The sequence below is a fragment of the Chiloscyllium plagiosum genome, chromosome 14, assembly GCF_004010195.1.
Source record: "Chiloscyllium plagiosum isolate BGI_BamShark_2017 chromosome 14, ASM401019v2, whole genome shotgun sequence".
Lineage (NCBI taxonomy): Eukaryota > Metazoa > Chordata > Chondrichthyes > Orectolobiformes > Hemiscylliidae > Chiloscyllium > Chiloscyllium plagiosum.
In genome coordinates, this window is record NC_057723.1 from 50,803,230 (window position 1) to 50,815,750 (window position 12,521).

Below are 12,521 nucleotides of genomic sequence, written 5' to 3' on the forward strand. Positions count from 1 at the left end.
GATATAGATAAGCTGCAGAGCTGGGCAGAAAGGTGGCAAATGGAGTTCAATGTAGGTAAGTGTGAGGTGATTCACTTTGGGAAGAATAACAAAAAGATGGGGTACTGGGCTAATGGTCGGATACTTGGTAGTGTGGATGAGCAGAGGGATCTTGGTGTCTATGTACACAGATCTCTGAAAGTTGCCACCCAGGTAAATAGTGCGGTGAGGAAGGCATATGGCGTACTGGCTTTTATTGTTAGAGGAATTGAGTTCCGGAGTCCTGAGGTCATGATGCAGTTGTATAAGACTCTGGTGCGGCTGCATCTGGAGTATTGTGTGCAGTTTTGGTCGCCATACTATAGGAAGGATGTGGAGGCACTGGAACGGGTGCAGAGGAGGTTTACCAGGATGTTGCCTGGTATGGAAGGAAGATCGTATGAGGATAGACTGAGACACTTGGGGCTGTTTTCATTAGAGAAAAGAAGGTTTAGGGGTGACTTGATTGAGGTGTACAAGATGATTAGGGGGTTAGATAGGGTTGACAGTGTGAACCGTTTTCCCGCGTATGGAGTCGGGTATTACAAGGGGGCATAGCTTTAAATTAAGGGGGGGTAGATATAGGACTGAAGTTAGGGGTAGGTTCTTCACTCAGCGAGTCGTAAGTTCATGGAATGCCCTGCCAGTAGCAGTGGTGGACTCTCCCTCTTTATGGGCATTTAAGCGGGCATTGGATAGGTATATGGAGGATAGTGGGTTAGTATAGGTTAGGTGGGCTTGGATCGGCGCAACATCGAGGGCCAAAGGGCCTGTACTGCGCTGTATTCTTCTATGTTCTTCTATGTTCTAACAAGGTTCTCACCCAGTCTTGTTCCCAGGATGGCAGGACTGTCTTCTGAAGAGAGATTAGATTCAAACTGGGCCATAATCCCTCAAATTTTGAAGAACGACCGGTGATCGCATTGAAAATTACAAAATACTCAAACTGGGTAAAAGGGAAGATGCAAGTAAGACATTTCTCCTGGTGCGGGGATTCAAAACCAAGAGACGTAATTTTTTTTTTTAAAAAGGGCCATGCCCCTTAGATTGGAGATGGGGAGAAATTAATTTACTCAGAGGGTTCCCAACCTTTGGAATTCTCTACCACATTGGGATGTGGAGGCTCAATCTTTGAGTATGTTTAAGATAGGGATTGATAGATTTCTAATTACCAGTGGTGTTCAGGGTTATGGGAATGGGGTCAATAAGACATTGAAGTGTTCAATCAACCATGATCATGTTAAATAGGTCAGACTCAACAGGCTCAATTGCCGACTTCTATTCCCATTTTTCTATAGTTTAAATCATTATATGTAGATAATATACAAGCTATTCATAGTGCAACAACAATTAACTAAACCTCTGATTCCAGACGTGAATCAAATTGTGGCCCTTATTTTGGGTTTTGCAACTTATTATTTAAAAAGGTAATTAAGAGTTTGAGTTGTTTGTTCAAGAGATGAGGAGTAGCAATCTCCAAGTATATGATCATCATTAGCACATGACATTCCAACAAATCTTTCAGTTTTGTGAAAATAACAAAATACGATTTAAGTGCACAGGTAATAGTCTATTTTCTTAGTTTACCTTCTTGTGACTGTCACACCCAAACAGTCAATGTCATTTCATCGAAATAGTATGAGTGACTCCCAGATTGATCATTATGTCATTATTGGTGTAACCAATCAGCAGACTTCATCTTCAATTGTTTGTGCATAAAACTATTTGGAAAACTGAATCACGACTCTCTCAATTAGGACACAGGTCAACATGCTAATTCATTGAAAATACAATTTTGAATATCTGTATTTAGTAGCCTAGTGGCATGAACTATTCAACAACAGTATACTGACTGTTTGATTTATTTATTGTCATGCATACAGAATTACAGTGAAAAGCTATCTTTACGAACAGTATAGGTACATCACAGTAAGCAAGGATGTACAGAACGAAAGATTTAGATGGAGGCATACAGGTAGCATTGCACAGGCCATACTAGAGGGATCAACTTCAGCAAGATCAGCATTATTTGAGGCTAGAGAGTCCATTCAATGGCTTAATAACGGCCAAGAAGAAGCGGTTTCTTGAACCTACTGGTGCGTATGTTCAGGCTTCTGTATCTGGAGTCTAACAGAAGAGGCTATAGGAGATCATTATCAGGGTGCGAAGTGTCTTCGATGATATTGGCAGCCTTGCTATGGCATGAAGCCGTGTAAATGGAGACCATGGATGGAAGGTTAGGTTCCATGATGGCCTGGGCTGCGCACACCACCCGCTGTTGTTTCCTATTGTCCTGGGCAGTGCAGTTGCCATACCAGGCCGTTATGTACCCGGACAGTGTGCTTTCAATTGTGCATCTGTGGAAGTTGATGAGATTCTTTATGGATGTGGCAAATTTCCTGAGCCGCCTGAGGAAGAAGAGGCATTGTTGTGCATTCTTGACCATTGCATCCTCATGGGAAGTCCAGGACAGGTTGACAGTTATCATCTCTTCTCGGAACTTGACACTCTCCACCCTCTCGACCTCAGTTCCGTTGATGTAGATTGGGATGTTCTCTTCCTTTATTAATAAAGTCAAAGATCAGTTCTTCAGTTTTGCCGACGTTGAGAGAGAGTTTGTTCCCATTGCACCATTTCACCAAACCCTCAATCTCCCTTCTGTATTTTGCTGTTGTTAGATATCTGTCCTTCTACGGTGGTGTCGTCAGCAGACTTGTAGCCGTATGTGCAGTATCACGACAGCTATGGACAATGTGGGCCAGCCAGCCACATTTGGCAGATTTTCATCATCTCAAACTAACCATACCCTGCAACTTGTTAATCAGCCAGTGGGACCGTCAACAAAATATTTGAAATACCTGCACAGATGGCTTAATTTCTGGTCCAACTAGACTGTTCAAGTCTATTAAATCACAATTTGATTTACACAAACTGGCTGTCAGGTGAAATTGGAGAAGTGCATGGTTTGAACGTGCTACCTTCGGGAAACTGAACAACTCATACCAGGAGGGGGAAAAGAATGCTAACGTTCTGTTTCTACCTGTGGGAAACAAGTTCACTGTCAGCTTATAGGAATTAGGAATACGAATAGGCTTTTCAACCCCTCAGGCCTACTCTGGCAGTTGATAATATCATAGCTGACCCAATTGTGGCCTCAACTATGATTATTGCACATTCCTACCTACCCCTGATAGATTCTTGATGAACAAGATTATATAGCTCTGACCCAGCTTCCACGAATCTCTGAGAAAGAGAGCTCCAAAGCCTCACAGTCCTCTTAGAGAAAAATAATTCTTCCTTACCATAGTCTTAAAAGTAAAAACAAGTCATGTGTTCTTTTTGCTAACACAGAGAAGTCTGTGGCTCGTGCAAGAATCTTCTATGAAAAAGAATGGTGAGGATAGATGTAAGCCTCGGGATCTGTTTAAAGGATGGGAGAGGTGCAGAGGAAAAAGGAGGAATTGAAAAGGATTAAAATGAGACAAAAATAAACTGAGATATTTGTAGAGATGACTGTATTCAATCGACAGTGTTTACAGGCAGGTGCAACCATCTGAAAGCATTCATAAATATAGACAGCCTTAATTAAATGCAGCCATTTCAGAACGGCCAGGCTGGGATCAAAATAGAAAATGGCTCAGTATATATACATATATCCTCAGCAAGTCCGATGGCATCTGTGAGAAGAGAAATAACATTAAAGCCTGAGATCAAACTGATTTCTTCCTATTATAGCTATCATATTCCTCCTGTCCAGTTAATTCTAGCCAATATCCAAGACTCTTCCAGTGTACTCCACCATAATAGCAGCCTCCAGGGCATAATCACTGCTTTTTCACCATGATCATCCCACTGGGTCAGCGCAAGAATTCTGCAATTCTTCCTTGAACAGAGGTCCACCCAGTCCCCATCCCTCCTCTGGCTAAGCTGGTTTACTAGACTGACACCTGGAATGAGTGGAGAGATGGCTCTTAGGTTGGACAGACTATGTTTTTTCCCCCCACTGGAATTTACAAGAGTGAAGGGGGACTTGTTTGATTATCCTGAATGGTCTTGACAAGGCAGATGTGGAAAGGATCCTTCCTTTTGTGGATGAGAACTAGGGGCACTGCTTTAAAATGATGTATTGCCCTTTGCTGACAGAGATTAGGAGAAATGTTTTCTCTCAGGTGGATGCATGAGTTTCAAACTCTGCCTCAGAAGGCAGTGGAGGCAGAACCATTAAATATTTTTAAGACAGATGTGTATAGATTCTGGTTAGACAGGGGTTAGACAGATATAGATGGCAATGTGGAATTCAAAAACACGAACAGATCAGCCATGATCTTACTGAATAGTGCAGCAGATTCAGGGAACTGAATGATTTACCTTCTGCTCCCAATTCCTATGGTCATAGTGGACAACTTCTCCGATGATACTTCCCACTTTGTCCAAGTAAAAAGTGGCAGCCTTGTGAATGCATTTTGGTACTAAGTCTGCATGCTGGTTTGAGTGACACATGGAGCATCTTTGGTCCAGACCAACTCAGGCTCTTTTTCCAGTACACTCACAACTGGATCACAATAATATCCTGCTCTCATCCTAAAATGGGAAAATTGCAGCCCTTTGATTTCAATTTCCAACCTACCATTATATTCACATGGTCCAACTCTGACTTTTCCCTTCCCTTCCTTGATGTCTCTGTCACTATTTCTGGGTGACAGACGATCAACCAATATAAAGGTGTATTAGCCAAATAACCTCCACAGCTACGTTGAATGTACTCCCTCCTACCTCATTTTCGATAAATCACTCCATGCCATTCTCCCATTTTCTCCATCTGCCTCATCTGCTCTGGTATCGTCACTTTCCTGGGCACATGATGGTTCAGTGAACCTGGGGTCATTTCCACTGAATGTCTGTGTGGAGTTTGCACATTCTCCCCATGTCTGCGTGTGTTTTCTCCAGGTGCTCCAGTTTCCTCCCACAGTGCAAAGATGTGCAGACTAGGCTGATTGGCCATGCTAAATTGCCCCATTGTGTCCATGGTAAATATATGATAACGGGGATAGGATGGGGCAGCTGGGTCTGGATTCAATGTTCTTCAGAGGGCCGGTGTGAAGACTCAATGGGCCAAAAGGCTTCTTTCCACAATCTACAGATTTTAATGATTCAAAACAGTGCATCTCATTTTTTTTTAACCTCAATTGAGAATTTTCCCCATCCCACAACTTAAGTCCTTCACCCTCAAACACAATGGTTAACAGTGCCTGCCAGTGTATACATCCATTGCATTTATCACATTTCTCCTCAAAGCACATCTCTTCTCTCTCTGAGAATGTCAGGGATCCCTTTATCCACACTTTCCATCTGCCAAACTTCACATTCAATGGATCTTTCCCCATCACTTCTGCTACTTTTAAATGATCGCACTAAAAAAAAACACATCTACCCCTTCCACCTATTCAGTATTCTAAACAGATAGTTTGCTCACCACACCCCAAGCCATTCCTTAATACCACCAATACCCCTTTCCATATTTCGAGATGGAATACCTCTTATTTCTTTCCTCTACCAGGCACCAACATTCATTCCAAATGAAAGAGCAATTTACTTGCACTTCTGTCAATGTAGTATCCTTCATTTGCTGTTTACAATGTGGCCTCCTCTGAAAAGGCGAGATCCAATCCAGATGAGGGAAATCGCTGTACAGAACAAATCCACCCAATCTACAGTGTCAACTCAGTGTTCTGGTCATCACTCATTTTGTCTGCGACATTCATTCTTTAACCTCTCTGGCATTAGCGTTCAACACAGTTCCAATGAAGCTCAACACAAGGATGAGGAACAATACCACATCTATCACTTAGGCACTTTACAGACTTCCAGACTTAATACTCTCCTCAATAATTTCAATTCAAAACGTCTGCTGCCATTTTCTAAGACAACAGCTAGTAATGATTCTATTCTTCCCAAGTACATCTCCTCTTAGAAAGAAAGTTTGCCAAATGTGACCTGAGACATCAGTTCTTATTCTTGTTAAATACGGAACCAGCAACTATTTTAAATACAAATGATAACACAGCTAACCAGCCTGTTTAGAATATTGTTCATCCAGTTATCACTTGTCAGTAATGGCTGGATTTTATATTTGATGGAATCAAAAATGTACAGGTATTTGCAGGTTTTGTTTCAATATTCTCTCCTCTAGTGGGCAGTTGGCTACTTTCAGTTGTCTTTCCAGAATAAAATTAGGTGCTATAAGGAAACAGCAAACCTATTGACTGGCCTGGAACAGAGGAATAGTTTCTCGACAATTTTTAATCCTGATTTCCAGCCTCTTTTAACGAATGACAGGCACGCAGCACTGTTTATAGGAGCAAGGGACCTCAACTGAACTTTCCATACAATTCAAAACTCACATTTCAATTATATTTCAAATTGCCTTGTAAACAAGACCACAACCCCATTATTCTTTTAAATGTAATTTCCTTATCATAGTTTCCATTCAATAAAATGTATAAAATAAAAGTGATAATCAAACATTTAAACAGAATCTGTAAAAGTCAAATCATGGAGGGTACTTACCATTTGAACTAAGTTTATCTGTTCCAGCTAAGGCATTAAAAGCACCTTGAACATTTCTAACCTAAAGAAATTAAACAAGAGTAACTTTCAAATAATTTAGGCTTGGCTTCAGAAATCATTTCTTCACGTTTAATATAACATCATATTTATCTTGAGTAACTGACAGTGCACAGGATATTATTCTCCTTTAATCAAGTCATTATAACAGACTGCAAATATCATGGAACAGAACAATAGAATTCCTACAGTGTCAAAGCAGGCCACTGTACCAACACACCAAAGAGCAGCTTACTCAGACCCAACCCATCCCAGTAATGCTGCATTTCCTACAGCTAATCCATCTAACCTGCACATCCCTGAACACTAGGGGCAATTTAGCACAGCCAATCTATCTAATCTATACATCTTTGGACTGTGGGAGGAAATCAGAGCACCTGGAGGAAACCCATGTAGACAGAGGGAGAATGGGTGACTATCTGTGTGGTGCCTGGTGCTGCGAGGCCGAAGTGCTAACCACTAAGTCTCCATGCTGCTCACAGGCATATAGTGAGGGTGAGGGGAGCCATGGGGAGGGATGGTTCATATGGAAGAGTGGTAGGATTTGGTTGAGAGTAGGAGTCTTAAGTGGACAATTATTCCAAGCACAGCAAGAAGTCAGCTCCAATCTGCCAACTTCCAGATGTTACTGAGGTGGGGTGAAGGGCAGAGGGCCAATCCATTCGAGGAGGCCAGTTGGCATTTGAAATTTGGGAAAACGGAAAGCCTCAGATTTAAGGGTTCTCTGTGTCCAACTAGGTTCATTTGCGGGACTGGTCAAACTTTCTAGGCTTCAGTATATGGAGCAACTACAGCAAGGTTGAGGGAGTCAAAGAGAGAAACAAATATCTTCTGAACACTCTGAGTATCAGATAGGGCTGAACTGTTCTCTCCTTCCCTCCCCACTTTGCTCCGTTCACCATCCCTTGTTGGTTTGGAGCTTGAACTTTCCCCATCACTGGACTTGGAGGAAAGAATCTGAACCAGGGTTCAGACTCTGCTCCAGAAATAGACTCAAGGATCAGGCTTCCCCACTAATTATGTTACAATTAATGGCACAGCTCCTTCCATTTCGCTCCTTTCTGGTTTAACAACTTTAAATTACGTTCCTTGTAATTTCTTCCAAATTGTAACACCTTGCACATAAATGGATTACATCCACCACAGGGAACAATATCCACCACTGGAAATGTGTTGCTGGAAAAGCGCAGCAGGTCAGGCAGCATCCAGGGAACAGGAAAATTGACGTTTCGGGCATAAGCCCTTCTTCAGGAACCAAAACGTCGATTCTCCTGTTCCCTGGATGCTGCCTGACCTGCTGCGCTTTTCCAGCAACACATTTCCAGCTCTGATCTCCAGCATCTGCAGACCTCACTTTCTCCCCAACAATATCCACCAGCAATGTCTGAAGTATTAAAACATGACACAGTATTTAACTCGATGCAGAGGAGAAATATTGAACAGACAAAATGGCAGTTACAGTAATTTTACTATGTAGTTTGTTCCTGTCCGAGATCATTTTATTTCAGCCAGAATAATTTAAAGCGAAACAAAGGTCTGTGAAGAATTGAGGTACAAAAACAATGTTGAGAAAAATATATCATAGGAAGTTTAAAAAGTTATAAATCAAGGTGGCTGACTTATTCATATTAAGAAGCCTAACATGTCCAATTTGATAAGTTATAAACAAGCAAGTTGTTCAGATTGAACGACAGGAATCTGATCATAATAACTGCCTTGAGAAAAGATACACAAATGATTCAAATTTATCATCTACCAGCAAAGTACGAGTGCTGAAATATTACAAAACCAGACATCTGAGTTTCAGACTTTAAAAAAAAATCAAGAGCTACTAAACATCATTTATACTGACAATTAAATATGATGAAAGAGGAACACTCTCATTGGGCAGGGTTTTAATCAGGCTTTGAGAATTGCATTGATTTGAAGGGAGAAGAATTACTCACCTCTATTATTTCACCAAATGTCAGCTTGTTAATCACATGAGTCATGTCTGGATTATCTGGTTGTGCGGTGGCACTGTGTGTGGATACATGGAAATTGCCTGGAACCTATTAAAGACATATTTATTGGCTTAGCCAAGTACAAATTAACCCTCGACTTCCACCTAATGCCCAAATGAAAATAAATAATTGGACAGAAATACAGAATGCTTAACACAAGAATGGAGTGGAGAGTAGAAAATGTCATATTTAAATCCAAGGTTTTGGCTCAGATTTCATGGCTAGCACCAAAGAAACAGCACTTGCCACTGAAATATCAGACAGCTGTTCATAACAGACAGAACGATAGATTATTTTGATATGTTATAGCTTCAACATTCATTAACCTCTGAAGAATGAAACTCCAACATAAAATTAAATTTTCAAAAATCAGACAGACTCTCTGAAAATACTTGTCAATTAAAGAATTATTTGCTCCTGAATGCACACGAGCCCTAACATCTTAGTTACAGCGACTGAGCAAGTCGCCCAAAACTTATGCATTGCTCATCTTCCCCAGAACACAGCTGAGACTGGGTTTTTTAAATTAAGTCAAGACAGTGTTAGATTTTTGATAGACATGAGAGTCAAAAGTTGTAGGGTGCAGTCAAGAAGGTAGAGCTGAGTCCACAACTAGATCAGCCATGATTGGATTGAATGGTGGACTAGGCTCAAAGGCCGAATGTTCCTGTTCCTCAGATGCTGCCTGACCTTCTGTGGTTTTCCAGCACCACTCTGATCTAAACTCTGGTTTCCAGCATCTGCAGTCCTCACGTTTGCCTCAAAGGACAAATGGCCTACTTCTGCTCCTAAGTCCTATGTTACAGTGCAAATCAAACAGCAAAAATTCCTACAATGCACTCGATAGAGACCAAGTTATCCCCAAAAACAACTTCCATATGTCCAAGCATGTATGCAGACATCAGAAAACCAAACATCGTATGATGTAGAAACAGTAGTAGCCATTCAGCCCATTAAATCTGTTCCACACACAATGAGGTCATGGCTGATTTGACAATCCTCAACTCCACTTATTTGCCTTTTCCCTGTAACATTTCATTCTCTTACTGATTAAAGATTTCTATCACAACCTTTAATATATTCCCATGAGCTAGCCTCAACAGTCCTCAGTGCCAAAGAATTCCACAGATTCACTATCCTCAGAGAAGAAATCTCTGTTTAAATATGCAAGTCTTATTCTGAAGGCCTCTGGACTTAGACTTTCCCAGACGGGGAAGCATTGCTGCATCTACCACGTCAAGTCCCCTTAGAATCCTGTGTTTCAATAAAGTTGCCTCTCATTCTAAACTCCAACTTGTACAAGCACAGAATTACCTGATAATATCAGTGAACACTGTTGGCCCTACCATCATCATTAACACAAAACCTGGGCTGTTCTACTTCAGACAACTTTTAATCAAACTAAATCATTTTAAATCAAAAAAGAGTACACAGTATGTTTCAACTTTCATTGAAATTTATCATTAATATATTAATATTCAAAATAAAATTAAGTAAAAGCATAAATCAAAAATGCTGTTAGAAACACAAAATAGAGTGTTTCGGGACTGAAGGCGATTTAGCAGTTTGGATCAGAAATTGGCTGACTGAAAGAACACAGATGGAGCTCAGTTACCAATGGTGTGCTGCAAGGATTGGTTTGGGGCGACTGCTGTTTGCCATTTTTATAATGGATCTGGATGTGGGCGTAGAAGGATTGGTTAGTAACTTTGCAGGTGACACTAAGGTAGACACAGTTGTGTATAATGCAAAAGGACGTTGTGGATTACAGAGGGACATAGATAATATGCAGAGCTGGACTGAGAAATTGCACATGGAGTTTAATGCAGAAAGGTGTGAGGTAGTTCACTTTGCAAGAAGTAAGTGTGGATGAACAAAGAGATCTTGGTGTCCAGGTGCATAAATCCCTGAAAGTTGCCACCCAGGTTGATAGGGCTGTTAAGGCGGCATGCATATGGTGTGTTGGCATTTATTGGTAGGGGGATTGGGCTTTGGAGCTATGAGGTCATGCTTCAGCTGTACAAGACAATGGTAAGGCCGTACCTGGAGTACTGCGTACAGTTTTGATCACCTCATTATAGGAAGGATGTGGAAGCATTGAAAAGGGTTCAGAGGAGACTTACTAGAATGCTGCTTGGTATGGAAGGAAGGTCTTACGAGAAAAGGCTGAGGGAACTGAGGCTGTTTTCATTGGAGAGAAGATGATTGAGAGGCGACTTAATCAAGATGTATAAGATAAATCAGAGGATTAGATAGGGTGGACAGTGAGAGCCTTTTTCCTCGGAAGGTGAAGGCTAATACAAGGGAACAATGGACTAAGAACTTCAGTAAGACATTCAACAAGATTTCCAATGAGAGACTGGTTAGCAAGGTTAGATCTCATGGAATACAGGGAGAACTAGCCATTTGGATACAGAACTGGCTCAAAGGTAGAAGACAGATGGTGGTGGTGGAGGGTTGCGTTTCAGACTGGAGGCCTATGACCAGCAGTGTGCCACAAGGATCGGTGCTGGATCCACTGTTTTTCGTCATTTACATAAATGATTTGGATGTAAACATAGGATGTATAGTTAGTAAGTTCCAGATGACACCAAAATTGGAGGTGTAGTGGACAGCGAAGGTGGATACCTCAGGGTACAATGGGATCTTGACCAGATGGGCCAATGGGCTGAGGAGTGGCAGATGCAGTTTTCTTTAGATAAGTGTGAGGTGCCGCATTTTGGAAAGGCAAATCAGAGCAGGACATATACACTTAATGATAAGGTCCTGGGGAGTGTTCCTGAACAAAGAGACCTTGGAGTGCAGGTTCATAGTTCCTTAAAAGTGGAGTCGCAGGTAGTTAGGATACAGAAGAAGGCATTGGTATGCTTTCCTTTATTGGTCAGAGCATGGAGTATATGCGTTGGGAAGTCACGTTGTGGCTGTATAGGACATTGGTTAGGCCACTTTTGGAATAGTGTGCACAATTCTGGTCTCCCTCCTATTGGAAGAATGTTATGAAACTTGAAAGGGTTCAGGAAAGATTTAGAAAGATGTTGCCAGGTTTGAAGGGTTTGAGCTATAGAGAGAGGCTGAACAGGCTGGGACTGTTTTCCGTGTAGCATCAGAGGCTGAGGGGTGACCTTATAGAGGGGTTTACAAAATCATGAGGGGCATGGATAGGATAAATAGGCAAAGCCTTTTCCCTGGGATGGGGGAGTCCAGAACTAGAGGGCATAGGTTTAGGATTAGATGGGAAAAATTTAAAAGGGACCTAAGAGGCAACTTTTTCTATGTAGAGGGTGGTGTGTGTTTGGAATGAGCCGCCAGAGGAAGTGGTGGAGGCTGGTACAATTACGACAGGTTGGCAACCTTTAAATGGTGAGCCACAAGAATCAGTGCTAAGGCCACAATTATTTACAATATATATTACTGACTTGGATAAGGAAAGTGAATATACTATAGCTAAGCTTGCAGATGGCACAAACATAGGTGGAAAGGCAAGTGGCAGGGTTGACAGAGTTTGCAGAGGTTAAGTGAGTGGGCAAAAGACATGGCAGATGGAACACACAGAGGAAACATGAGATTCTGCACTTTGGCAGGAAAAATAAAGGAACTTCATGTTAATTGAATACAGAAAGACTGCCGACAGCTGTAGAACAGAGGATTTGGGAGTCCTGGTGCGTGAAAAGCTAGTATCCACGTTCGGCAGGTAACAGGTAAGGTAAATGGAATGTAGGCCTTTATTTCAAAGGGAATGGAGTATAAAAGTTTGAAGGTTTTTCTAAAACTTTACACGAAACTAATCAGACCACCAGCTGGAATAATGTGAACGGTTTAGGCCCATTCATTAAGGAGAAATATACTTGCATTGGAGAAATTCAGAGAAAGTTCACT

General features: G+C 41.5%; 1 protein-coding gene across 11 annotated transcripts in view; it reads right to left on the bottom strand.

Annotated features, from left to right (window-relative positions):
* ergic1 (endoplasmic reticulum-golgi intermediate compartment 1) overlaps positions 1 to 12,521 on the bottom strand; it is a 135,860-nt gene that overhangs the window by 52,156 nt on the left and 71,183 nt on the right. For all 11 annotated transcript variants that reach the window (XR_006313634.1, XR_006313632.1, XR_006313633.1 and 8 more), the window contains exons 6-7: positions 8,589 to 8,693; positions 6,586 to 6,646 (exon numbers count right to left, since the gene is read on the bottom strand). Coding sequence is in view for 4 of the 11 variants with exons in the window: in XM_043703794.1 (XP_043559729.1) it covers positions 6,586 to 6,646; positions 8,589 to 8,693 (166 nt within the window). In the remaining 7 variants the exon portion in view is untranslated. The remainder of the gene's footprint in view (positions 1 to 6,585; positions 6,647 to 8,588; positions 8,694 to 12,521) is intronic.